At 40.4% G+C, this 27,504-nt stretch overlaps 1 protein-coding gene across 1 annotated transcript in view; it reads right to left on the minus strand.

Moving 5' to 3' along the window:
• gbe1b (glucan (1,4-alpha-), branching enzyme 1b) overlaps positions 1 to 27,504 on the minus strand; it is a 96,820-nt gene that overhangs the window by 31,569 nt on the left and 37,747 nt on the right. The window contains exons 9-13 of the mRNA XM_086216501.1: positions 25,493 to 25,620; positions 25,098 to 25,196; positions 14,337 to 14,447; positions 14,057 to 14,228; positions 2,033 to 2,217 (exon numbers count right to left, since the gene is read on the minus strand). Coding sequence (XP_086072627.1) covers positions 2,033 to 2,217; positions 14,057 to 14,228; positions 14,337 to 14,447; positions 25,098 to 25,196; positions 25,493 to 25,620 — 695 coding nt within the window. The remainder of the gene's footprint in view (positions 1 to 2,032; positions 2,218 to 14,056; positions 14,229 to 14,336; positions 14,448 to 25,097; positions 25,197 to 25,492; positions 25,621 to 27,504) is intronic.

Genomic DNA, 27,504 nt, shown 5'->3' on the forward strand with positions numbered 1-27,504 from the left:
GCACAAGAACAACGGCCTGTTGGCTGGTGTGTGCTGGTTTATTTGCATTGTGTTGCAGTGGGACACATAATGGCACCTCTGCACCAAATAGAGCTTCAGTTCAGGTTCTAAAATTGGCTTCAGGGCTTTTCAAGCTTAAACTAAGTTTCAGAAAAGTCCCAGGATGGTTCGCTTACACGGAGGACAACACACAGGCCTGCTGACAGCCCTTCATCAGATTACCGTTTTAACTACAACGTGCCCTTGGACCCTCTCTCCATGGTGAAATATTGAAATGGAATAGAGGCACTAAGCTCGATTACCTTGTCAATGTCATTGACAAGCTTCACAGTGGATTCGTTAGAACGATCTCTGAGCGGTTATTGCGATTATCTGTGAGGGATGTTCAACAAAGTCTAAAGGTGATACTCCATCAGTCTCAGAGAGAAATTTTTGTCTTCCCTGCAGGATCCCCTGGAAGCGCTTCATCAGTCGAGCTGTCACACCGCCTACCTCGTCTTCAGGTTAGTTTATGCAGGTTTTTTTTTATTATTATTCATACTTACTTACCCTCAAGTTCTTAACTCTGTCAGGTCGAACAATTCAGCCGGTTTGTTCTAATTTAAAAATGATTATAATAGTAGATATAACCAGGTGGTCTTAAATCACCAGCGACACACACTCACGTTGTCAAACTTTAGTGATTCATTGACAACATCCTGCAGATGTGTGGTTGTGGAAGGAGATCTGGATCAAAACTGTAAATGTCCAAGGCAATTGAAGGGATATCGACATTAGCAATCCTGTTCTGGTCATGTTATGGAAAGACTTCCATCAAATCAGAAATCATCTTGGTAGTATTCTGGATCTATTATACAGAACACCAATTTCAATACAACGGTAGATAACTCCTAACATTATTTTTGAATATTTCGATGAAACGTGTTGAGGTATTTTAATGAGAGAAACAAGTACTAAGCTATCTAGCACTGTATGGATTGACTTATTTGAGGCAATAGGAAAGAAAATTATGATCTTTGCATTGCGGCTGTGAGCGTGCGGTATTTGTTCTTCAAGTTGGCTGCTCTCACCAGCACATCTTTCATACTGATGTCTGCTCCCTCGCTTCCCTTTAACGAGAAAATTATGATTCGAGTTTTTAATTATACTATGTTCATATTCTGTATCCACGTAAACTCCTTGGCAGGGTTAGTGTCTTCTAGTCAGACAGCTTCATTTGTCCAAGTCTTTACTGGGACAATAGAGTTTGTAATGAAACTGATTTGGACTTCGAAAAGGTGGATTTTTTTGTTAAGAAAAGATATGTTCACCTTTCTGTTTTCAGTTCTGTTGTTCCTTTATCTTATAACCTCCAAAGCTTCGGATCTTTCGGTTGTAAAAGGGTTAAAAGAGTTTCTGTGAGTCGGACCACATGTCTGATTAAGAGAGCAACGTGCAGAAATTAACCCTGGGAAGCACACGTCTCTAATTACGCTCTCCGATACATTTGTCGTCCCCTGCTGCATTTGTCTGTCTGGTGAGGAGAAATATGCAGGTCAGAGTATAACTCAGCAAGGTGAAGTAGCTCTAATCTGAGCACTGATTCCCTGGGAAGTGAGGGAGGGTATTTTTTGAATCAATTACACAGACTCACTTTTAATCCCTGTCAATTTGGCCACACTTTCCATTTACATTATCCTATTACTTTGCGAGCAGCCCCCCAAGAGAAAAACAGGTTTCAATTGCAGGCAAGCTGCTAGATGACAGTGAAAATCGGTGAGAGTGAAATGTTTTCAAGGTGAACTTGACAGTGCCACAGACTGAGCTGTCTTATGGTGCATTTATCTCCACCTGCCTGAGACCTCCAGCACTCCACCATTTGGATACAATGCAGCCAAGCAACTTAGGGATCGATTTGTTCAAAGAAATTTTGCAGGAGCTAAAATCATTAATAGCAATAGATTAGAACAGTTAAATAATCCACATGAATCTAAAACAAAGTGATTTTGGTATTGTTTCTGCACCAGCACAGTGAGTGCGGTGATGTCCTTACCGGCGGGGCAGCCAGCCAGCCGTACTTGTCCTCTGTGCGGTTCATATCCCGGTCAAAGGCGTAGAGTTGACAGTAGCGGAGATGATCCATATCCACTAGGTTAAACTGCCGCCGGGCGTAGTGGTAACTCTGATTGTTCCCTTCTCGGGGGAAATCCAGCCACTCAGGATGGCCAAACTCATTCCCTGCAACATCAAGAATGCTATTAAACCTTGTACATAATGAGAGGAAAGACACATTTACTGTAAATTACCATACTAAAGCCTATATGAGGCTCTTTTCACATTTTGTACCATTTTTTAACAACAAAAGACGGATCAAAGAGAATAGTTCCGCAACAGTCTGTGACCTTTTAATAACCCCAGCAGAGGTTAGTACTTTCCATATTAAACCAGAGCCCCAAAGCTCTTTTAATTTCACCAAATGTAGCAGGGCTGCTCTCCTGTCGCCCAAAATCTGCCCTTTCATGAATAAAATGCTTAAAAAAAATTAAAATAAAAACACTGCAAATAAATCCCTCAGCTTCGTACTCTAGAGTCGTAACTTTTCAGCAACACACGGAAAAATAATTCAAATTAAAATAATATTTCTCCATGACAGAGAAACTTTATGTCAATGAGGAGAAACAACAATTCATCCACCAGGGGATCTTCTCTGTATCCCACAGTTAATTAATTCATATTTATTCAAACAAGATCCTAATTTGGAAATATTCTGCAACATCAGAACTACAGAAACTATTGAAAGTAACATTTTCTGTTAATTGAGGAGAAATGTGAATGAGATTGAGATCTAAAAACTTCAAACTGGCATCACAGGTGTGTCTGGATGTAAAGCTGGATTTATTCTGCGGAAGTGTAACAAACTTCCTGATGTTACCATCCTGCCATGCTGGGAGATGAGATAATGAATCCGTCATGTGGATGTCATGACAACATCATAAAACAACAGTCAAGATAATGGAATTCTCGACAGAAGAGGAAACACAGACAACAGACCGGGAAAGATGCATGGCAACAGAACGGAGGCTATTTTTTCCTCTACATGCCTCCACCTACTTAAAAAAAAATGAAAAAATACAGTAATGACATGAAATGGAACAGACAGGGATTGACAGGAGACTCTAATGAAATACATTATGTAGGTGTTAAAGAAGTAGCAAACAATAAGGCTAGGCCTGCCAACAGCAGCACTATAAGAATTAGATTAGTAAATAAATGCACGGGGACAGAGAGGAGGAGAGAAGGCAGACGACAGAGCCTTTTCTTCTGACATTTGCATCAATAGCAAGCCTCCCACACAGCTGAACCCAAAATCTAAAGGATGGAATTACACATCAAACTGGCAGAGACAGACTTTCTCCCCTGCTCTGCACACACGCACGAATTTGCACAATTTACACATTCATTGTGCGTTGGAGATTTTGTTATTGATATTTCACAAACAATTCCCCTCAAACGCATCACCTCCTGTGCTGTGTTAAGGATTTTTGAAAGGAAGTCAAAGATTCTACGCTGAACAGAGCTTCAACTACTCTTCATAAAACAACTAGAATTATCACTTTTTTGGGAAACAGCTGCTCACCAGTTCAGGTGCAGTTTATATTCAAATTTGTCCAGATTCATATTATAGTTCACGTAGAGCTGACTTGAACAGAATTGGCATTGGCCTTTGACCTTTTTTATGTAAAATGTCATCACTTGACCATATTTATGCAATTACAAATTTGTGCGCAGTTTTGTCATAATAACTCTGGCTACAAACGTTCAGCATGGAGTCCAAGTCACCTTAGGCCCCAAAAATCTGGTCAAATTGTCACATTTGCGCCAAATTTGAAGAATTTCACCTCAAGGTGCTTTTGAGATAATCACGTTAACGAGAACAAGCGGGACAAACAACTGAAAACGTAATGTCTCTGTTGTGACTGCCGCCGAGTGAAGGCAAGAAAACATGTAAAGATTTTTTTTTGTATAAACCAAAACGATGCATTGCACAGTGTCTCAAAGACTGCAACACGTCTACTGTGAACAGCTTTTTCCTCCTAAAATAATTCCTTAAATCTTTTTGAGTTTTTTGGTGTTAAAATTCGATGTGACCAAAAATGCAACAGATGCATCTCTTTATTTGCAAGCAACATGAAATAGACAGTAAATCTTAAAACTAAACGCGAGTTAGAGGGTGCTAGGAGACCGCAAGCAAGGCACGATGACATCATGAGGTGTGCACCAACTCCAAAATGGAATGAGTTGCTGTAGTTATCGCACCAAATTCAATCAAAATACACCTACACTTTTCTTATAGTTATCTACTAACAGACAAACTAACACCAGAAACCGTGTTACCTCCTTCGTGTGTAATCACATGCAGGATATCACTCTGTGACCAAGTGGCTAAGAAGTATCTGCTAGAAAAGTCAAGAGGTTTTGAAAAGATTCTTTATCCCTGCGAAGGCCTTGGAGCAATAGAATGCTGAGTGTATTTTTATGGAAGTTTTAGTAACAAGCCAGGGGATACGCTCACTGTGTAGGTTATTGTTTTTGACAGAGTTGTTTTTATATTCCGTGTAGCACTGCAAATAAAGTGTTTCACCGGGGACATCACAGCCACTTAGGTCTATGTCATGTGAATTGCGATTATTCTGGAAGGCAGAACCGTTCTCAAGATGTGGAATATCTAAATAGGCCGTTTTACTTTGAGACTTGGCCAGACCCACATGAAGGCTATCAGATGAGGTTTGAGGAAGAGTCCAAGGTCTCCAGAATCAGCCTTTGTTACTATGCTGTGCAGACTCCGGTGCTGAGAAGTATTACTCCAGGTAATTGGGGAAGTATTTGTTGCAGGCCAGTGGTGAAACAGGCACGACAGCAAGAGTTCCCAGAATATAGGAGATGTAAAGCCGGTACATCAGCACCCTGACTGGTGGAGTTTTGAGTGGCAGCTCTGTGCTGGTTGTGTCGGAGAGAAAAGCCTGTATGAAATTTGACAACTTATAACAGCAGGACACAAAACAACTCAGGAGGCGATGGCAGGAGGATTCTGGTAACAAGTTACTCTCCGCTGAAATCCTATTTGATGAAATCTTGTATACAGAAAGAACCGCCATTAAACTGCTGCCAGACTTTTTTTTTCATCTAGTTGAAGACTACAACAATGTCTGTGTTAAACTGTGAACTGGATTGAACTTCTACTTCCCAAACGTTTTATTTTTTGTGATAGACATTGGTATCTGAAAAATATTATATAAACGATGGATTGAAATGGACAGAATTTGACAGTCTCATATTAAAGCAATGGTGTGACATTTTCCCAGTCAGATAATTATCCAAATGTATTCTGCAGTACCGTAGTATATACAAGCTGTTCTCATCCTCTCTTTGTACTTGTACTTATGAAAATAATGCACTAGAATTTGTATATAGCCCACGTAATCATGAGCTGGGAGTGAGATGTCGAGACTGTTGCAGCTGTTTCCTTATAATTTGTATTTTCACCAAAACCAGGATCTTGAGATTCCATTTTGCACTGAAAGGACTGACCGGCATTTTTCATGAAGTTTTCCCTTCAGCGGTTTTTGCAGACAAACAGGTAGCAGCAATTTGCATGAAAAATTGTGGATAACCTTTCCTGATACTTCCAATTACAATTCCCCGGAGGCGACACAGATTTTTGGGGTTCCACTTTCAGTGAAAAGAATTACAGTAGGTAACAACAGCAAATTGTATTGTCTATATTCTCTACAAAGTTGAAAAAGCAAGTAAAAAAAAAAACCCAAACAAACAAAAAACAACAACATTGAAGTATGTTGGATGAAAAACATGCAACTTTTTAATGACAGCCAATCACAGCAACCATGGTGCTTCAGTATCCAGGCAGGAGTAGAGGGAGTAACATGTAAAATAAGTACCCCTCAGGGAATTCACCCATTGAGAGAAAAGAAATTCAGATACACTTTCACAGCCTGATATCAATATGTGAGATTCAATGCATAATTTATTATTTTGGTGCATCTATTCTCCCTCAAGGGCTCATCAACATGTACTGTACTTTTGAGTTCCTCGATTTCTCAGAATGACTTTTGACAATCTCTTGGGAAATGAGCTCTGTGTTGCAGTGTGTTGCGTACAATGAGTGTAGGTGGTGGGACGACGAGCTACGGGCAGAGAAATGTGTCTAAAAAAAGAATTTAAAAAATTTAAAAAAGGAGAATTTGACCTACATGTTTGAATTTTAAAAAAAACGTGAATTGAAATGACATAATTTGAATCTTAAAAACTGAATTTGAATTACTTCATTCTGAAATCGGTAAAACTCCAATTAAAAAAACAAAACAAAAACGGAACAACGTAATTTGAAAAACACATTTATGAAGTTATCACATTTTGAATTCTGTTCTTGAAAATCGATATCTCACACAAACATCTATTTAGGCAAGAAAAAAGTGCTTTCGAGGGCACTTTCACAAAACTGATTTTTTGCATGGTCTGTTTCAGCAACTGTTGTCTTATGCTTTTGGATTTCTAAATGGTCCATATTATATTTTAAATCAATACACACAAGAGTCGCTGTGGTTCATCTTTCATACTCACGCCGTGGTTTAACGACCGAGTAAAATAAATTCCTAAACCATGACATCATCAACTACAGGAATTTTGCTTTCTGAGAATCAGAATCAGAATCAGAAAAGACTTATTTGCCGAGTATGATTTTATACATACGAGGAATTTGTTGTGGTGCTGCTGGTGCATGCAGTCCAATAAACTAAACTAAATTCTTAAAGTGCAGAAACATATACAAATATAAATATATACAATCTGTTATTCTCAAAGAGGGGGGGACTATATTTGGTTGCACCCTGCTTTATTATCCTTTTTTTTTTTTTTTCTCTAAATCTGTCTCTGACATCGCCCTCAATTGGCTGTGAGAAAGACTGCACTCCTGCATCTGCTTCACTTTTCAGACTTTTTTTTTTTAACAGTCTATGGTTTTACTTCAGCTTCACTGAACACACACGCAGATGGGATTTCCTGCTACATTCCACAGATATTTAACCGTGTGCTAAGTTATCACGTTTTGAGAATGAGGTGCATTGAAATGAGAAAAATAGACAAATTAGGTATTCTCAAAGATGTCGGTGTGCATACAAAATGATGTACAGCCTGTTGTTTATGGAATCCAATCTATACAATCCACAGAGGAAATGCAGAAGCTACTTACAGCTGCAACAACAGTAATTCTGGATGGTGGAAGAAAAAAAAAATCTAGTGAGATATCATTCAACAAACACACATATTAAGTTTGCTCTCTCTTAAAGGAGCAGCGGGTTTTCTAAGAGGTAATTTGATTGATATCCATTAGCCAGCATTGATTCACTTTACCTTGTTTCCACTGTTAGGACTTGAAACTTGTTTCCTGTGGTTTAAACAAACTCTAAAGTGGTAGGTCGGTTTAAAATATTGAGTATATAAATGAGCGCAGAGACCAAACAAAACATTTAGAGCTTTTTTTTTTTCTTCCAGATTCTCCAGCCAAAGTGATATGTGATTATAGCAGAACATCATGTGTCGGCTGTCTTAGCGAAACGATTTCCACCTAATCACACAATTTCAGGACATTTCCGTCTGCTGTTTCTGGCTTTTCATCAGTATTTATGAGAAAGTCAAATTACAGCCTGAACTGCTCTCATGACCAATTATTTCTCTCTGTATGTTCTGATTTTAACCACCATTGAAAATAAGTTTTAACTTCAAAAAAGTGTCACTCACTGTCCAAAGAATGAGATCCCTGTTGGTCCGTGTGACTCATGCTTGCTAATAAGTCAGTGCAGACCCTCAATGGTCTGGAACCAAAACCCAACAATGGATTTTCTTTTTTTTAATCTTTGGTTCCGACAGTGAAATGATCTACAAGCCTGAACACAGTTGGGGAAAAATAATGAGCATATAAAGAATATGTGAATCTACTCTGCACTTGAAATATTTCAAAGTGGTGTCACCTACTGTCATACACTTGCCCTGCACATGTAAGACCACAACCAAAGATTAAAATGTAGCCAGATTTTCCCTTTGCGGCGTGGACTTTTTCCGTTAATGGTCCAATCGCTTTGTAAGCATGTGTCTGGCTTTTAGAGGTGAAAACAACAGAGAAAGAAAATGACACGGTCAGCAAACCCAGATGCACGTCTCGACAAAAAGCTTCTACACTTCATTAACGGCGTAAGTGCGCCAGCATTTTTGCTCAAATTTACTTCCCCGTGTTATTACACAAAGATGAGCGGGGGTGATTGATTAGCTGTACAGATTGATTCAGTGTCCCAAGAAGGCCTTTGACTCCTCATTTCATCTCAGCTTTGAAGAGACACATCGGACACACCTCCGAGAGAGAACGATTGCTCTCCCCACATTGACAACACAGCCATGTTCCTCCCATATGCCTGAATTAATCACCATTATAATTACCTTCCCACTCACAGCTGAAATAAACCAGATATCACTGTCTCCTCAAGGATGACAAAAGGAAATAAAATCTTCTTCTTTGTGTAACTCCATACACCAAAACTCTGATTCAGTACCGTGAGAGGTTTTGTTGTTGATATCATAATTGCAGTAAATAATGCTGTTATTTGGATCCAATTTTGGGAACTTTAGACTTAATTTCTATAAGTTATGACAGCATTATACTCACGATCTGCAGAGATTTGAAAACAGTATGTCTGATGTAGAAGGAGCCATGAAGCACCAGGCAAGTTCTCACAGATAGTCAATAAGGTAAAACTCTCCAAATCCTCTCAGTAAGAATTGAAACTCAATAATTATTCCTTCATCGCATAACCTTACTAGAACTCATAATCTTGCCAAAGCTTAAGTGCAAAGTTGGTCCACAAGTTCAACAAAAAAAGGATATTTAAAACAAACACACGTACTCTGACACTGAAGTCTTTGTGAGCCTGGGCCGCTACAGGAGGTGCAGATTAGATGAGCAAGGAGACACAAGCAGCTCTCGGGCTTTTTTTTCCTCTCCGTAACTTAAAATAAGGGCAGCAAAGTCTCGTAAGAACAAATTTGTGTGAGAATATTTCACAAATTGGCTCAATGTGGCAAAAATGATTCATTATCCCCAAATCTCCAGCAATGAGTGATAAATGCAATTTTGACATTAATAATTGAATGATATGCAAAGCGTATTACAGTAGAACCCTAGCTGACAAAATATATCCTTTTGTTTTTATATATTATATATAAAGTATATAAGCAATTTATTTAATTTCAAGTATGATTTTTTTTAGGGTTTAGTTTAGATTCTTATAAAATCAGAGTGAAAAACCTGTCATCAAACACTCGAACATGGTTCACAATGTAATGTGACCAGATCTCATGAATAAATGCTTTCACGGTTAAGAACAATTTCTACAACTGTCACAATCATCTCTTCCCTCTGATATGTTTCTCTTATATCTAGTAATTTGTATTCCTATCATCCACCATAAAAAAAAACATGTAAAATAAGCATGTTTTTATGGTGCTTCCAGTGAAGATATGATTAATAGGGAGCCACCATGTTTACACATGGTTATGTCAGACAGCTTTCAGCTGGCACATCCCATTACCCCTCAACACAGACATGCATCAGATAAGGGCCTGACAGTGACACAGCTCCCTCAGTAATTAGCAGCACAAGAAGAAGCCAAGGATCAATGTGTTTACCATTGGAAGGATTCTGGTAAAGTAAGATCAATGAGGGAATCAGAGGGGATGGGGAGGTGGCAGTCACAGTGAGTTTTAGATGCAGCGAAAGAAATAAAAATGAAAAGATGCACTTGCTGGATTGATTTCCCACTGCCAGTTTGCCTACTAAATGAGCATGACGGTTCCAAAAAGCAGAGATGGGATTGGCCCGTTCATCCAAAACTGGCAACCTGAAAGCACAGTTTTTGTAGCATCTCAGAGAGATGATCAATTTGAAATGTATGAGGAGGATGCACTGGTTTTCAATTCACCAGCCAAGGCCATAGTATAATGGCTGCCTGTTGCATTGTAGCGTTCTGTGAATACTGAGTACTGGGAGAAGTTTGGAGCTCAATAATTTAGACGATAAATCCGCAAGGTTATCGTAAGTCTGTGTGAGCTTTGAAAGTCAGGAAGTGCGAGTGCTTTCGTTCTGTCCCTGCTGATGTAATGATAAAACCACTGAGGCGTTTCATTACTGCCACGCCACTAGACGCTTTAATGTCATTGACACTCCAACATCCTTTACAGTATCCATCTCTCAGCATCTCAAATACCGTTGCTCCCACTGTCCTCTTGCTGTGTGGTGTTTGCTATTGGTCATGAGTAAATAAATGAGGTTTTCAAGGCTTGGCACTTCAAATTGATTTGCTTGCTCAAACAATTTGCTCTTGCTCAGCACTGGCTAAATGACTCTGCCATCATTGATCCATTGACATGGCAAGTCATCTTGGATTTACTTGATTGTCTTTTTTCTCTCCTTCTCTTTATTCAGCATTTTTCCTGTTATCCGCCTCATGACCTGAACATGACAAAGTCCCCAAAGCTGAAATTTAGAACAAATCTTTGTCGATGTTAAAATTTCATTCAGTTCATTGATTTTGTGTCCTTCAGAAACTAAATGTTTTAACTTTCACAGATTATTACTGTTATCAAAAGATGACAGCGCCATTCTTTAAGTAAGTCAAACAGCAGCTCTTAACAGAGTACAATGGTCCTTTCTATGCCTTTAATATTGGTCTCTCTTCTATCTCTCTGCTCTTCAAACCACTCAGCTTTGCTTGACAGAATGAGGTAAACGGAAGTTTGAAAATTCCCTTATTTGTGTTATTCTGTGTAATTAAGCAAATGACACAGTTTTGGATAAGCAGTTGAAGATGGATGGACGGAAGTTTTCCGATGACTGAAAACATTCAGTCATAATTAATAGCAATCTTTTTAAAAGTTGCATCTTATTTTCTTTTATATGGTCGCTCCTTAGGGAGGTGTCCAGGTGGCATCCTGACCAGATGCTCCAAACACCTAAACTGGCTCCTTTTCGATGCGCAGGAGCAACGACTCCGAGTCCCTCATGGATGACCAATCTTCTGACCTTATTCCCTAAGGGAGATACCAGCTAGCCAGGATGGAATTGACACTAATTTTCAAGATTGTTCTTCCTCTCTGGAAACCATCACATTATCATGATGGAGAGGTTTGTGTGCCCCCATGAACCTGGGAGCTGGGTTGTCTGTAGCTTTGTGCTCCTGGTAGAGTCCCCCTTGGCAAAGTGGTCTCAGGCAGGCAGGCCAGACTAAGAACGTTTCAGAGCAGACTCCGTGAAAGACTGGAAAAGAAGATGCGAGAACCTGCCTGGAGGAGGCTTAGGGCCCCCTTCTGGAGCCAGGCCCAGAGGCCTGAGGGCAAGTGCCTGGTGGCCGGGTTTTCTATTGAGCCCAGTCCAGGCACAGCCTGAAAGGGCACCATGGACTCCAATGATCTGCCAAGACCCATCACCTCTGAGGAGAACTACTGGGGTTGGGAGCTGCCCCAAAGGTAGATAGTAGTAAGATAGGGGCCTTGTCAGACTGTATCCAGGCTGTAGAAGCTAGCTCTGGGGATGTGGATTCTCAAGGTTATTTTCTCTTTTTTACCTGCATCAAAGCTTCATGATTCAAATGCTTGTTGAGATTAAATGATCCACCAAAGAGCCACCAGAGACAAAGTACTGGGAGTACAACAGAGTGGGCCTTTTAGCAGTACCTTAACAAAAAGGATCAGCTATAATTATTATCAACTGTCCCTCAGCTGCCCACATTGGGTTATTTTCCTGACATCTTGTTCTTCAAAAGCTGCCCAGTTACTGTCCACAGAGATCAGTGGCTTTGACTGTGCTTCTTTCTCCTTCACACACAAGAAGAAATCCTGCCAGAGATATTGAATCTAAAGCAGCAGCATATTGTGGAAATGTTTTGATTCAGTGAACTGAGAGCTTGACCAGATCACCTAGTCACCAGGTGGAGCTAAAATGCCATGGATCACAAGTGTGGGATGTATTTTCATTTCACCAGAGAGCACATGCAAAGAATCACATTCCCTTAAAGGTCATCTTCCAACATCTTTAATTATCACTTTATTATCTTTAGCAGCAGGTCTTCATAGAGTCACACCATCACTCAGATGCTGCCTCTCAAATTTCAAATCTCAAACCTCATCTCAAAGGTGGCAGAGAATTTGATCCATTTAAACAGAGACCCTCTCTGAGCTTAGGCAGCTTTTGTCCTACATTTCACAATCAGTTCTGGAAAGTACTAACCAATGTCAACCTCACTTCAAAAAGTTCCTTTGATGCTTGTCTTCAGCTGTGACTCATTGGTGGTGAGCTACTCCTGAGATAGATCCATGAAAGCAAAACAACAAATCTAACTACAGAGCACTTTCTCCCAAACGGGGGAGAAAAAAAAAAAAACAGCAACAAGGGCTACTTCTAGCTATTTTAAGCATGGAAGAATGAGTCTTCTTCTTCTACTTCTTTTTTTTGCAAAGATATACATTTCTTTTTTTGGTCTTACCCTGAGACCTGGAAAAACCAAACAAAAAAAAAACAACAACAACAAAATATTAAGTACAAAAATACATGACATTAAAGCCCAAAAGACAACAACCTTTACAATAATGCAAATCAACACAGTGGGGAAAGCCTCATCTATTAAACATTTATACTGAAGCCTGTTTCTTACAGTAGTCTGTGGAGGACTTGGATGGACAGGAGAGTAAATGTGTGTATGTATGGGTTATTTGTGTGTGCCTCAGGGATGAAGCTTCAGGAAGACTGCAGCGCATGAGAGGGATCACAAAGATCCCCCTCACCTCCTTCAAGGGAAAAATGATGTAAATATCTCGCAAGTCTCTGAGTGCGAGTCTAAAGTCTTTGACCACGAGTCTCTCCTCAAGTCTCAAGTCTTGCAGGATTCTCCAGATAGTAACATTAATGCAATATGAAAAAAAACATTCCTTTACAGTAAATAACTTGTACTTTCCCCTGTGACACGCAGCTCCAACATGGCAGCAGCCAAGCCGCACAACATTACTGTATATGCAGGCAAGTGGGGAAACAACAGCACTCACCTTGACAAAACATACCTATGTAATGGATTTTAGTCTTTTTCCTTATCTAAAACGTACTAATGTAAGACAGCTGCTTGATACTATAATGTGAGTTAAATATGCTGGTTCACAAGTGACTGGCCAATGGGGTGTGTTTCAAGGTGCCCGATAAAGTTCGGGGCTGTCGATCCTGCGTGCTTTAGTTTCATGCTGCAGACTTGGCACTTTGTTTCATATCCGAATGAAACAACGACTGGCACAACAGCTCAAGCAGACGCGCTCACCGCGATGCACTACAACATACAGTTAGTTTACAGTCGGGTCTGTGGGAGCAGATCAAGCATTAAGACGCACGTGAGATTTAGTTCGTCAGACTGACTTTATTACTGCTCAAAAAGAAAAAAAGTGAAACTGTTCATGAAATCGTAGGTCCGAGTTGAGTCTGAAATCTTTTTTAGGACGAGTCACAAGTCAAGTCTGATGACACCGGATTCGAGTCCAAGACAATGCTCATGATTTAAAAAGGTTAACCACCACAGCACATTTCAGATGCAGCCCAGAATTGGCTCTCTGCTCCGTTTTGACGAGAAAAACTTTTCTTTTTCTTGACGCTGCATCAAGCTGCACAGAGCAGATTGAGTCATGCAGGAAGTCTGACACGAGAACGGTAGAGAATCCAGTCAGTCTAAAACGAATAATAATAATGATAATAATAATAATAAAAAAAACACCTGGTGCAGGTGGTGTTTCACTGCATCACTATTGCATTTTTAACAAAACACAGCTGTGAAATTTTCATTAATGTCATTGGCCATTTGGGTGAAAACAAATAGGCAAATTGTTTCAGCTCTGAAAGATTCAATAAGACTTCATCAAAAACCCAGTGTTGTGGTAGGATAATTCAATATTCAACTTTACTGTTCCTGTGATGACTCACCCATGAAGTTGAGGTAGCCCTCTCCACCTAACCCATGAGTGAGGAGGCGGATCATCTTATGCAGCTGCATGCCACGGTCAATGACAGGTGTCATGGGAACGAGGGAGCTCATGTTGGTGTACATCTCCTTGTCCATCAGCCAGAACGCCAGACTCTTATCCCCGACCAGAGCCTGGGAACGTATGTTAGGAACTATTATCCACTGTGAGGGAGCGATTGCACAATGCACTACTATATGACATCCAGGCTGTTAAGCAGGAACCTGTAGAAAACAGCCTACCTGGTCATGACTCTCGGCGTAGGCTATACTTTTCTCTCCGTAGCGCCTGTTGGTCAGTGTGTGAACAATGTTTCCTATGTTCCACTCTTCATCCTTTAACTCCTTCAGGATCTACGCAGTGACAGAGAGGGGTTATTGAAAAATACTGTGATAAATCTGTACTGGACTCCATTTGGGCTCTGACTCACGTTGAAAACTCAGTTTTTCAGTTCTGGTGGTCTTTAAACCTTTCTTAAATTTTCTCTGGGTTACACTTCTTCCTCACATCAATCTCTGCTTTGACATCTCTATATCTGCACTGTGAGTTATGTCTACCTTTGAATGTCTGTAATGGAGTTTTTAATAACTCCTCTACTACCCATGGGTAGTAAGACCTCAGCTCTCCCCACCTGAGATAGGCAAGGTCAGAGCCTCTCCTCCAAACGGAGGGATTCAACAATAAATCCAACCATGGAATCAATGCCACTGCCACTGGCCTGCCTACATGTACACTTCCTGCCAGGAATTCATTTTCAGATGGGCAGAAAGAAAACAGGGTCACCAAAACATGCATCTCAAGCATATCTACCCACACAGAGCTGCCCTTCGGACACAACAACCCGTCCTAATCACTCAAAGTTAACAACAAGCCAAAGCAAGCACAGGCCAAACGTGGGCACAAAATTGTGTTTTGAAATGGTTTAATAAACTAGGCGCGTGCATGAAAGCCATATAATCAATATAATCCCTAAATGGGGAAATAAATACAGAGAGGGAGAGAGAGAGAGATTGTGTCGTCCAAGAACCATTGGTGATAGACACACAGCCTGTCTGATCAGTGGGGGAGTTGGCAAGTCCATCTCAGTGACAGGCTGAAGTCTGCTCTGTGGAATTGAGCTGGAATCAGCCGTGACAGCTGATTGACATGTTAGGAAACCTTTATATTACTCTACAGAGCCACAATCCTCTGAGTAAAGAGAGCAAATTGTGCCGATCAATATGTCTGAGATGAACTGGCTGGTCAACATAAATAGCCGCTATTCTGCTCTCTGTATCACCATCTGCTCACATTCACTCTTCGTAACCTTAGCCCTGTGTGCGTTAAACCTACAGCCGAAACATTCTCAGAGAGGCACTTTTCATCTTTGTGTACCACAACAACTTTTTAACTTAACTGCTCTGACTCAAATTCTCAGGTGAGCTCCGCTATTACATTGGAAAACAAAAATCAATAAAATGTTTTCAATCAGTTATATATATATATATATATTTATATATTTTTTTTTAAAAACAAAGCAAACAAGCAGTCTGCTTCTCAGAAACATGGAAACGCTGTATATTTCACTTGTCAGGTTATCTTACAGAGATTTTAAAAAAGGCCAACATGAGGACCTGTTGGGACTCTCCACACTGGCCGTAACATTAATTTCAATACACTCAACCATCTATCATTGTGTGTCATGCTCATAATAACGCAATAAAATAGAAAAAAGCGTTAACAGCTCTTGAATACTTTAGGTGTATTTCTTTCAATATCAATGTGACTTAAAAGATCCATAGAACTACACATTACAGTCAAAGGCAGATATACACAGATCGCTCTTGCTCTGCTGTGATTGGTTGAGAGGTGAAGGGTGGTTTAGTGACGACGTGAGGATGAGCACGATGACCAACCGTGTCTATTTGTTTTTCTTGGTTGGGAAGAAGTAAGATCCTCTCTTCCAAGTTCAAGACTTCAATGTCTTCAGTTCTTGATCAACTCTGCCATTCACTTCAACTAAATTCCACCTCAAATGCTCTGCTATGACAGTTACATGCCCCCCCCCCCACCCCCACCACCACCACCAATAATGTCATCCATAAAAGCATGAACTGGGCTATGACCTGGTTTGAAGCATGAAAGCTCAGAGCGAAGGACATCATCATCCTCCAGGAAACCATGTAGTTGTGAGTTGATCAATAATTTTGCAATTCGAAGCAGGGCTCACCAAATGTACGGGGAAAAAAAATATAATAATATAACGAAAGATCTAATGATAAAAAAGTAGAAAATAAGGGGAAAACATAAAATTAATCCTATTGATCAATGTTTATGCTCTTTTCTTTTTTATAAGGAAGAAATGTTCTTTAAATATGTAGGGCCCCGTATTTTTAAAGGCTTTATTATAATTTAATCATGCGGCAGAGTGATAATTTGTTCAGTTTGGCACAAGTGAAGTAAGGAAAAAAAAACAAAGCAAAACTGGAGATGCAGACAGAATGGCACACAAACGAAAGTTTTTTCTTTTTTTTTCAATAACACAATATGTGTTTGCTTTTGGCCAACGGCCCACAATGAAGTTTCAGTTTTGGACCTCCAAGGGAAAAAGTTTGGGAAGCCCTGATTTGGAGAAGTGAAAGCTTGGATATAGGCCGATGATTGCTGGGGTCAGAAAAGTCACCACAATTATGCATAGCAACAAAAACACCTGAGCTGTTTTCCATATGAAGGGATTTTGGCTGAGGTAAAGGTTAATAAAAATGCAAAATACACCTGATGTGACAGCTCTGGCTGTAAATGTACTGTTTTGGATTTAGCTGTTCGTACGAAGGTGTTGACACGATCCTTTAGCTAAAGTTCTGCCAGTCAGTGTTTGTGCCAGAGAATCTAACAATGGACCAAAGTTCAGAATAAAAACAAAGATGTGCTCTATTTTTTCATTCTGAATATTTCGGGGGGACCACTAGTATCTGCAGTACGGGCAAGAATGATAAAAGTTAGATAAATAATGCAGTGGTGGCATGGCTCAGAGGTAGTGTTGCTGTCTAGCAACTGAAGGGTCGCTGGTTCGATCATCACTTCCTCCGGTTAACAAGTCGAAGTGTCCTTGAGCAAGATAGTTAACCCCTTATTGCTCCCAATGGCCCTGCGACGGACAGGCAACCCATCCAGGGTGAACCCCGCCTCTCGCCCAATGTCAGCTGGGATAGGCTCCAGCCTCCCCCCCCCCCCCCCCCCGACCCTCAACAGATAAACAGTATAGAAAATGGATGGATGGAGATAAATAATGCACTGCAGAATCTGTCTTTTGAAAAGAAAATCTTTTTCAAAGAAGCCATACAGACAGGTAAACTGGTGCATACAAGCATAGAACAGAGGGATAAAACATGAAATGACAACAAATGTCAACTCAAAGTTATCAAAAAATCCATCAACATTGGGCTTCCATGAGATGCAAAAGCAGTGTGTCATCACATGTTCTTAATAATGTACAGCGACAAAATAACAAGGACTTCAACACTGCAGTTGTCTGTCCCTGCAAATGTGTCTGTGACAGTGACTTTGAACTCTGACCACCAAAATATCATCATACTCAATTCCCAGTGGAAGTTTGGGCAAATCTGAAGGGATTTCCTCGAGGCGTTCCTGATATATCACATCACATTAAATACAATCCTCAGCGTGCAAGATATGAAAATAATTCAGGTACTACAAGTCAATCCTGCAGCTACAGCCATTATCAAACACTAGCGTACAATATATCTATCTTCTGAATGCTGATTTGGGGTTTTTTAAAAGCTTCAACCTGACTTGATGTGAATCTGCAAGACAGACCCCCAAAACCATTCTGCCGCTTCCACATCAACGTACAATCACACTTAACTCTTCCCCATGAATCATTTCAATTCAATTCAACCGCAAAAGTGGCCCAATTAATCTGGGAGTGGGACTGTCGGAGCAGAGACGGGGAGTGACTGGATGACGACTTCCCTGCCACCAGCTCACCCACATCAGCTGCGACCAGCCAAGCTTTCTGGCACCACTGCGACTTCACTCCATCAATGATAATGAGCAGTGCACAAATCTTACTTTACAAGCCTGCTGTCAAGAGCCAACCAGAGAGCCCAGATTAATTAGGCAGAGCCAGAAATAAAATTTTAAAAATCTCGCAGCACAGGTCATCTCACTGCCACTGACATGCTGTGATTGATTCAAGCGCCCCTCCACCTGCACCACATGGTGGTGAGAAGGACTCGGAGGCAGAGATATGTTTAGCGTAAAGCTGAAGCATCCTTCCTCTCCTGCCTGGAGTTTGAGTTGCTATGGGGACATGTTCTCTTCACACATACAGCATGAGCCGAGAATGAAGGTGCATAAAACTCAATCCCATGGATCAAGCCAATTCCTCCCAATCTTTATATTTTTGCAGTTTTGAAAATTAATGAACTTTCTACCCACGCAAATGTCTCCGCCAGAGGCGACATTCAGCTGAAAGTCATTCCTTAGCTCACTTCACAGATTTCCTGGAATAGGTTTCGGCGAACAAGCCTGCGCCGTCTAAATCCTGCATCACCAGTTAACACCATCCAAGGAGGCCTTAAAGGGTAATTAGCAAATAAAATACAGCAAAATGAAGCTCTAAAGAAGCTGCTAAAGAAGATGAGCGTTAAGTGACAGCAAAGCAATGGGGTCAGAGAAAGTGGGCGTGTTTTAACGGCTAGCGTTGGATCGGCTGACGTGTTCACCTAAAACATGCTGGAGTTGGTCACCGCTTGCCAGCAGCCTGAATTTTGAAAGAATGTTAATTGAAAGTGTTTCCAGTATGACAGACAGAGCAAAGGATGAGAGCAGAAATGAATTTCTGAATACAGAGAGTGCTGGGCAGTCTAATATTTTCATTCAATTAAAATAAATGGAGAAAAAAGAAACAAAAATGGGGACAATTGACTCTGAGGTCATTTAAGATGAAGAGCTGAGAGAGACAGAGGGATGCCGGAGAATTCTTCGTGCTTCTCTTATTCTAGCTGCAACCACTGAGCCCTCTACCTCCTCCACCTCTAATTGTTTCCATTACATCTCAATCTATTATAGCTGGAGGGAAGGGTGCTTGTTAAATTAGAGGGCTTTTGTAACATTATCCATTAGGAGTGACAGCATTTTATGGTCATAATCAGATTGAATCATTCAAAACTTGTGCTCTGCACTTTATCTGGTCCTCTCATTAGGATATCTTAATTTTTCACAGCCTGTTGATCCTAACAGCCTTTTGCAGACAGTAAATGAGTCATATCAATCAGTCATGCTGGGGACGAAACACAGCGTGAGGCCCTGCTTGTGGAACCGAGAGGGATTCATTGGTGCACAAATGTGAATCTATAAATAAGCTCACAGCTCTGTGGCTCAGTCTCTTTGTCTCTCTGTCCTTCTGCTTCTTCCTGTCTGTCTCTCTTTCTGTCTTCCTGCCCTCGCTCTTCCATGTCTCCGTCTGTGCGACACACACAGCTCACTGGAGGCACTTCAGTCCATTCAAATCCCTCCCTAATTGACACTGTGTGAGAAGAGGCAAGGCTAGCCCTGAGTGCACTTCATCGACTATACCGAGGCATGTTCATCTGAATGCTCCCTTGCACTAAAATCCATGAATTCTGTAGCTTGCTTGCTCTTCTTCAGCTTCACGATTCAGGAAGAACTCCTCAGGGAGGCAACGATGTAATTGAAAAAAAAACAACAACTTGAAAGTGCAATGGGGTACAGTACTTATCCTAAAAATATGTCTTGATACATTTGCATCCACGAACTGCCATTGTTGTTCCTATAGGGCTGTGTATTGGCAAGGACTTGGCAATGTATGTATCACAATACATGGGCCATGATGTAATTTTATCAGGATATATTCCAATACATGAATAATAGAAGCTCGAATATCATTATTTTGAAAATAAATACTGCAATATATTGGTGTAAGGGGCTGCACGGTGGTGCAGTGGTTAGCACTGTCGCCTCACAGCAAGAAGGTTTCAGGTTTGAGTCCCGGCTCGGGTGCGGGATCTTTCTGTGTGAAGTTTGCATGTTCTCCCCGTGCCTGCGTGGGTTCTCTCTGGTACTCCGGCTTCCTCCCACAGTCCAAAGACATGCAATTTGGGGACTAGGCTGATTGAATACTCTAAATTGACCGTAGGTATGAATGTGAGTGTGAATGGTTGTTCGTCTCTGTATGTTGGCCCTGCGATGGACTGGCGACCTGTCCAGGGTGAACCCTGCCTCTTGCCCGTAGATGCTGGGATAGGCTCCAGCCCCCCTTACTTGTAAGGACTAAGCGGAAGATGACGATGGATGGATATTGGTGTACTAATTCTATTACACAGCTCTAGATACTTTGTTCTTTTTTCTCCCCACTGCTTTGCTCGCCCACCATAGATGACATGACATGATCCCACTCTCTTACTCAAGCTAAACAAGCACCCCCCACCGTCCCCTTTGCAGTTCATCTCCTCAAAAGTTGACAGTCAGTGGAATGGCATCGTGACACTCCACTTTCAAAAAGTGTGGGATAAGTTTGGGTTTATAAGAAACTTGGGAGACGTTGCAAAACTTGCAAAATGCGGTGAAAAGCAGTGAAATGCAAAGTTAATAATCTCATGATTTACAGAGTCAGTGTGGGGGCGCAAACAGCAACACCACCTGCTGCTTCAAGGTAGCATCAAAATGTTGCTCCACACCCGACCTCCTCCACAGTCAAAGACTCATTTTGCTGCAGATGAGATTCCTAATAAGACGTTAACACCATTTTAATTCCCCCTCCTCGCTCTCGTTCCTCGTTAATGGATTTAGTACGTTTTTTTTAGAGATTTTTTTCCTTGCAAGTGATACAATCACAGCATTCAATCATGTCTTGCTCTATGATTGCTATAATGCCCGTCGTTTGTTGAATGGATTCTATTGTTTCAGCCATTCACATGGTGATGTTGCATTTCCTCCTCTTGCACCCTGACAGGGCTGAAATGAATCACACCAAATTGTCTACTATTTAAAATGTGCCTCGATGCATCTTATAATTGAACATGTATCAAGATGTGTATCGAATCAGTCTCAGTAGGCGAGATGCACACCCCCACAGAGGAAGTAAACCAATTTTGCATTGCAAGCAATTTTGTTTGAAAAGCAAAAAAAAAACAAAACAAAAAAACCCTCTCCCGAGGAGTCCTGGGGATAATCCTGTGAAACCTCTGTTTACCATGGAGGAGGCTTTGTCTCAGCGGTACAGAAACACTCGCTGCACAACTAGTGCAAGCATCACAGAGGAAGGTCAAGTCTGGGACTATCTCTCTGTTCCCCCCCCCTCCTCTTTCCCTCTTCCCCGCTCTTCTTCTCCTCCCTCAATCCACGTTACTGAGTAACACCCACTGCTGTGAGAGACAGACTTGATTAACGATGCATAGACTTCCCCCATCAAGAATCACAAGAAACTGTAGTGTAAGAAGATGCATGCGGTGCAGAGGTCATACACTCTGCTTTGCCTTTTTAATGAAAGTATGAGTAAATCTGACTTAAAGTTTAGAATAGAGGATAAAAAGAAAAAGCTTAAGATGGATCTTATGACAGATAACCTTTTCAGGCATTCTAAATCCACATCATCACTCAACCAAAACACACCAACATGAACCTGGAGAAACCTGCTTACTGATAAATGTTCTGAGTAATATTGGCTTATTTAATAAAAACGCCGTTGCAGTCTGGTGATTAATGTGGTTTTATACAGAAATGCTGAGAGAAGACAGAAAAGTGGTTCTTTTGCGCCACGTTCCCAGCCGCAATTTCATTAAACGCTGAATTTCAACCTCATTCATTGCATTGAATTAAACACTCAGCGTTATCAGCTATACCACTGTTTCACTATCAAGACTTGCTTTGTCATTATCAAAAGACGGCTTGTTTCATGCACCCACAAATGTTTCAAAATTCTCAAACTGCACCCTTGCTGATGTCACAAAACACTCCATGTACAGCAGCTAATTTATTTGCACAAGATAGTTTTCAGTTCAGCTAGAGGTTTGACCACTAATTGGGATGGATTTGTTTGGGTTTTTTTAATTTAGATTGATGTACATCCAAAATAAACTCTGAAGCAAAGATAGAACTTTTGTTCGTCTGTGGATGGATGGCTGGGTATGCAAAATCTTAGATTTTGCAGTTTGAACATCACACAGTTCTAGACCTTCATACCTGACGGCTACACTAGTATAAACAATGTTTTCCCATTGTGGACCATTAAGTACTTTCACGGTGCAGCTTGGTCTGAAGTGGTGAGCTAAAGAGTGCTTCAGCGGTTGCTGTGGAAGGACACAGGATATCTGTTGGCCAGAATCTCCCATCCAGTCAGAAACAGCACTGGCCGATGACACATCACTCCATGATGCAATGTTTGCCATTTATGATCAGCCCTGCTGCTACAGCTGAATGTTTACGATTTTGAAAAATGGCGTTCTCAAACTGATAGCAAATAGTTCCAGAAAAAAAAAAAATTAAAAAAGATGTATCATCACTGTCACCGTATCAATTTACTTTTTACTGGTTGTAGCAGATAATAGTGTTTTGTGCATCCCAAATCTTTTTTTTTTCTATAAAATCATGAGCCGGGATTTGTTAATCCTGAGCTATAAGACTCAACACATTTGCCTGGCTAATCATAACTTTTGTGGCTGGCTTCTTCTGGTGAGAAATAACATTCTTATATTATAGTCCACTCATGAGCTAATTTCTGAATTTTTTTCTTAACTTTATGGTAGACATTTTCAGTCTCTTTATGGCATTCTTAATGCACCGCAGAGCAATACATCCTGTTGGTGCTCCGAGCAGCGCTGCCATTTTTAACCATTTCTGTACATGTGTCGTATGAATTTTTCAGTTCATCAAGATGTCTTAAAATCAGTCCTGATAAAAGACACCTAAGGTGCATGGATGTAATACAACAATTCCTTCCCCTTTTGTGTTCGAGTGCGTGCACATTTGCTACTGTACATGAAATCTGTAGAAAGCAGAGCAAATACATTAGCTGCACCTTTTGCTGGAATGATGGATGGTAACCTTCACCAAACATGGAAATGCACAAAAATGCTGACAGTAAGCAAGAATACTGGTCTGCTCAAGAGGACATTTACCCACCAGACTTCTTTCTCCCTAACAAGCTTTTTCTCATTACAACAAAGACTTTGCAGCAGATGTTACTTGTTCCTACACAGTGTCAAAATTTGCCCATTTCATGAAATGTATTTCTCTCTCTCTCTGTACTGTATTTTACACAATTTAGTTCTTCTTGGGCCACAAGAAATATCTTCCTCCCTCAGTTTAATTGATCAGTCGCCACAAGAGAGGGAAATAGTTGTGTCCAAGGTGATTTTCTATAATTAGATGATGATAAATCATCAAAGAGAGAGAAGAGGGAGGTAACTTTCTAATTCAACCCAGTAATTCAGACTGCTTATGGAGCACAGGAAGAATGTTGAAATCACATTTAACTGTAGCATTTTCTTTGACAGGATTAAAATCTGCTGCAGGGACATAGATTTCAGGCAGAATCATGAATCAGCATATATTCAAATGTTCCACTTAAGAGTCAAGAAATTAAAAAAAAAAAAAAAAAAAACAATAAAAAACACCCGCTGCAAAAGAAATTTCAGCGTGGATCAATGACGAGATGACCTTCATGTTAACGTTGTTAAAGCTCGTCTTTCTTCCAGCGCACATCAAATGAAAATATACATCCATGCAAAGGACTTGTGGTGATTACTGATCCAAGGAAAAGGTCATCATGAATAAGTCAAATGCTTTTATTTTCAATGAGAATTGTGTCTCTTCCATCATTTATTCATAACTCTGATTGAGGGGATAAATAATGACCTTCCCATTCACACAGCAGGTGGGATTGAGAAGGGAGAAAAGAAAAATAAATTAGTGCTGCTTTAGAAAAGGCACAAGGACCTTCTCACTATTGATAAAAAAGCTTTTTTTTCAGCTCTGGGTGAAAAAAAGACTCAAGTGCAGATTCTCCTCGCATATTAACAGAGTTTTGTCCGTGACACTATATGTCCAGAAAATATTACAGGGGGTTTACATTTGTGAGTGCGTCTCTCTGTTTATTTGTTTCACATAAATAGAAAAGTATGATTTTGAAATACCTTTTACACAAGATCACTGTCTTTTATGGTTTGTCTGTAACTCAAAAGGTTTGTGGATGGATTGTGAAATTTGCAAGGATGATAGAACGCATTTTGAAATGTACCCAGAACTGGATCTGAGGACGTCACGTGACTTAAAGTGCCCTCTAGTTTGCAGGATATCTCAAAAACAAATGGTTCATATTACTGTTTTGTTTCTGTTTTTTTGTCTTTGTACTTTTTATTTTTTATTCTTTTAATGGTCGTGATTGGGAGGTCCATGGAGGATGGCGCTGTGCTTGTTTGACTGCTAAATGCTTAAAAATATTAAATACAGATGAGTTTTCAAAAAAAAAAAAAAGAGGCTGGATTTAGATGATATTTGGCAGATAGACACGAAATATTTAAATAAAGAAACAATTAGATGACCTATTTTTGCTGTTTTTTTAAATCTTCTGTATCCATGTAGACCCGAGAGGAAATACTGGCTTCCTAAGTGTTTTCTAGTTTATTTTCAGCAGATTCCACTGATTATTTTGTTGTTTTTCTAGCAAGCAATGATGTCGTGAAAAAGCAGCAACATTCTATGAAAGTGGTATGAAATATTTTTGAGTGTATTTCTCGATCAGTTAAAATAATAACGTAGGCCTTTTCTTCTTTTTTTAAATGCAGTTCCAGGTTTTTTTCAGTAAGTCATCAACAATTGTACACATTTTCAAAAAGGTCAGAACAATGGCAGTTGACGGAGACGTCATAGCGCCAGAGTACAACGGTGAAGGTTTGGAGAACAAACCAGAGACGCCGCCGTCTCTGGCTCGTCTCCTACCCCTGCTATGGAGAGATGTAACAGGAACTAAATGATCTCACCTGAATCCATTTGTCAGGGATGGCCATGGCTAGTCGGTAATCAAAACCAAGTCCTCCTTCCTCCACGGCTCTACAGAGAGCTGGCATCCCTGACACATCCTGCAGAGAAGTCGCACTCTTTAATATCACATTTTTACTTTGTGTGCACAGGTTTCTTTCCCAGCAGTCAGCCAATATCACATCAATACAACTCCACAACGCGCATATTAAGAGCCAAAATCCTATACCACAGGCCAAAAGAGTGACATCCCATTTCCTTTTGCATTACTTCTTAATTACACCAATGAATACTTGAGTAAGCTATGCCTAACAAATACGTGCTTTTAATTAATAGCAGCTCTCGGCTGTGTCATTGTAAAGTAATGTGTGAGAGTGTTTTGTTTTTTTCCCCTTACCTCAGCAATGGTGATGCAATCAGGGTAAAGTGTATGAAGTATGTGATTGGCAAGCATCAGGTAAACCAACGAGTCTCTGTCCACATGAAGGCCGAAGTACTCGCTGTAGTCTCCTGAAAAACCTACGCCTGCGGAGCAAACACCCACACAGTGAGCAAACATCATGTTTCCCGACCAATGTTAACTCCTGAAACCCTCCACTCCTCAGTTTCAGAGCTACTGGTGTTCTAATTTAGACCTCTGACATATTTCCCGCTTGGTATGACAACGTCAACTTATAAGACTTTATTTCTAGCTTATCGGATTAATATTGCATCATGCATGTATCCTAACTCACTCATCCTCTATTCCCTAAGCAAGATACTTTACAGTGAGCAGTAAACTGAAATTTCAAACACTTACTATTTTGCATCATCAATAACGGGAGAAGTTCTGCGGTAGTAGATTTTATGTCTATAAAATATGACACATTGCATTGTGGGATTGTTAAAAGAAAGCAGTGGAAATGACATGGAGGGAGACGAGACTGGAACATTTTTGAGGGCTCCATAAAGAGTATTTATTCCACACTCAGCATTTGGACACTTTTGAAATAGTAGACAGTAAATATAATGTACTTTCTACTTGTAGGGAGTGTTACTGAACACAGCCGGAGACATTTATCACGATCATGGCTGCCCACAGATAACATGGCGTAATTTCATTTTCTATTCACAAATACATAAAGTGCAAATGGTGTCAAATAATAAACTCTAAATTAGAAACTACTGCATTGACATCAAGTCAGTGTGATTAATCAGCACGTGACACAGTATGTGACAGACATGTCTCATACTTACATAGAATTATATTTCATTTGGTATGTTGTGTTTTTCTTTTCAGCGCACCACGATTAATTCCAGTTATTATATTTTTATAGTAACTCCAGTTATTGTATTTATTTGAAAGGTACTCCATGGAGTTTTAGGCCCCAAGAACCACTTGTAGGAATGGATTGAATCATAACTGGCATATTTGAGTGTTTTCACAGAATTTTTTGCATTCATCACTTTTTGCAGAGTGACTAAATCCCCCCCAAAAAACTTTTGTTTCCCTCAAAGGTTTCAAGGAGTTTTCAGTGGTCCACAAGTGTGGTATGAGTCATGAATAAATTCTGTATTTTTCCCTTAACGGGGAAAACATCAACCATCACTCATTTCCAAATCCATAGTTTTATTCTGGAGCTCCATGAGAGTTTATTTATATGATTCACGGTAAAATGTAAGTCACTTTTTACCCAGCAGACCAACAACAGCCCAGGAGCCCACCCTCACATTCTACATGTAGTATAGGTTAAGAACAACGCAGGTCCTGAACCAGACAATTGTCCTCGCCATCAAATTTCCTATAAACCCCCATTTATTTCATCCGGAGCAAAGACCAGACAGGTTTCTCCAGATATTCTGCATCATAAAATAGAAACCATAGGGTCTCTCCTAAAAGATTTTTGGGTAAATACAATTACTAACACTTCAAAGTAACAAAAAGAAGCTAAACAAACATAATAGGGTCTTCGCCTGAAGTACCTTCTGGCTCAGGCCCTAATTAAAAATGATGCTTTTGTTGAAGAAAGGAGAAATGCTGTGGTGGTCACAAGCCTTTCTTCCGATTGGCTAGCTTCTGGATGCATTTTGGGGTAAGCGTCTCTGCCTAGAGTGCATTAAAGTCTCCAGACACCCGTGACAAGTTCACTTCAACGTCAAAATTCTAAAAAAGATAGAAACTGGTGTTGAGATTTTGCTTTTTGGGAAATTTCAGAAAACGTTAGCCATCCATTTTCTGTACCGCTTATCCGTTAAGGTTTGCGGGATGGGGGTGGGGGTGAGGGGGGTGGAGTCTATCCCAGGTGACATTGGGCGAGAGGCGGGGTTCTCCCTGGACAGGTCACTGGTCAGTTGCAGGGTCATCAGGAGCAATTAGGGGTACAGTATCTTGCTCGAGGACACTTGGACACGGTCACTGGAGGAAATAAG

Source organism: Aulostomus chinensis, chromosome 10 (genome assembly GCF_037954235.1).
Source record: "Aulostomus chinensis isolate RoL2024-O1b breed Wild chromosome 10, RoL_Achi_v1.0, whole genome shotgun sequence".
Classification (NCBI taxonomy): domain Eukaryota; kingdom Metazoa; phylum Chordata; class Actinopteri; order Syngnathiformes; family Aulostomidae; genus Aulostomus; species Aulostomus chinensis.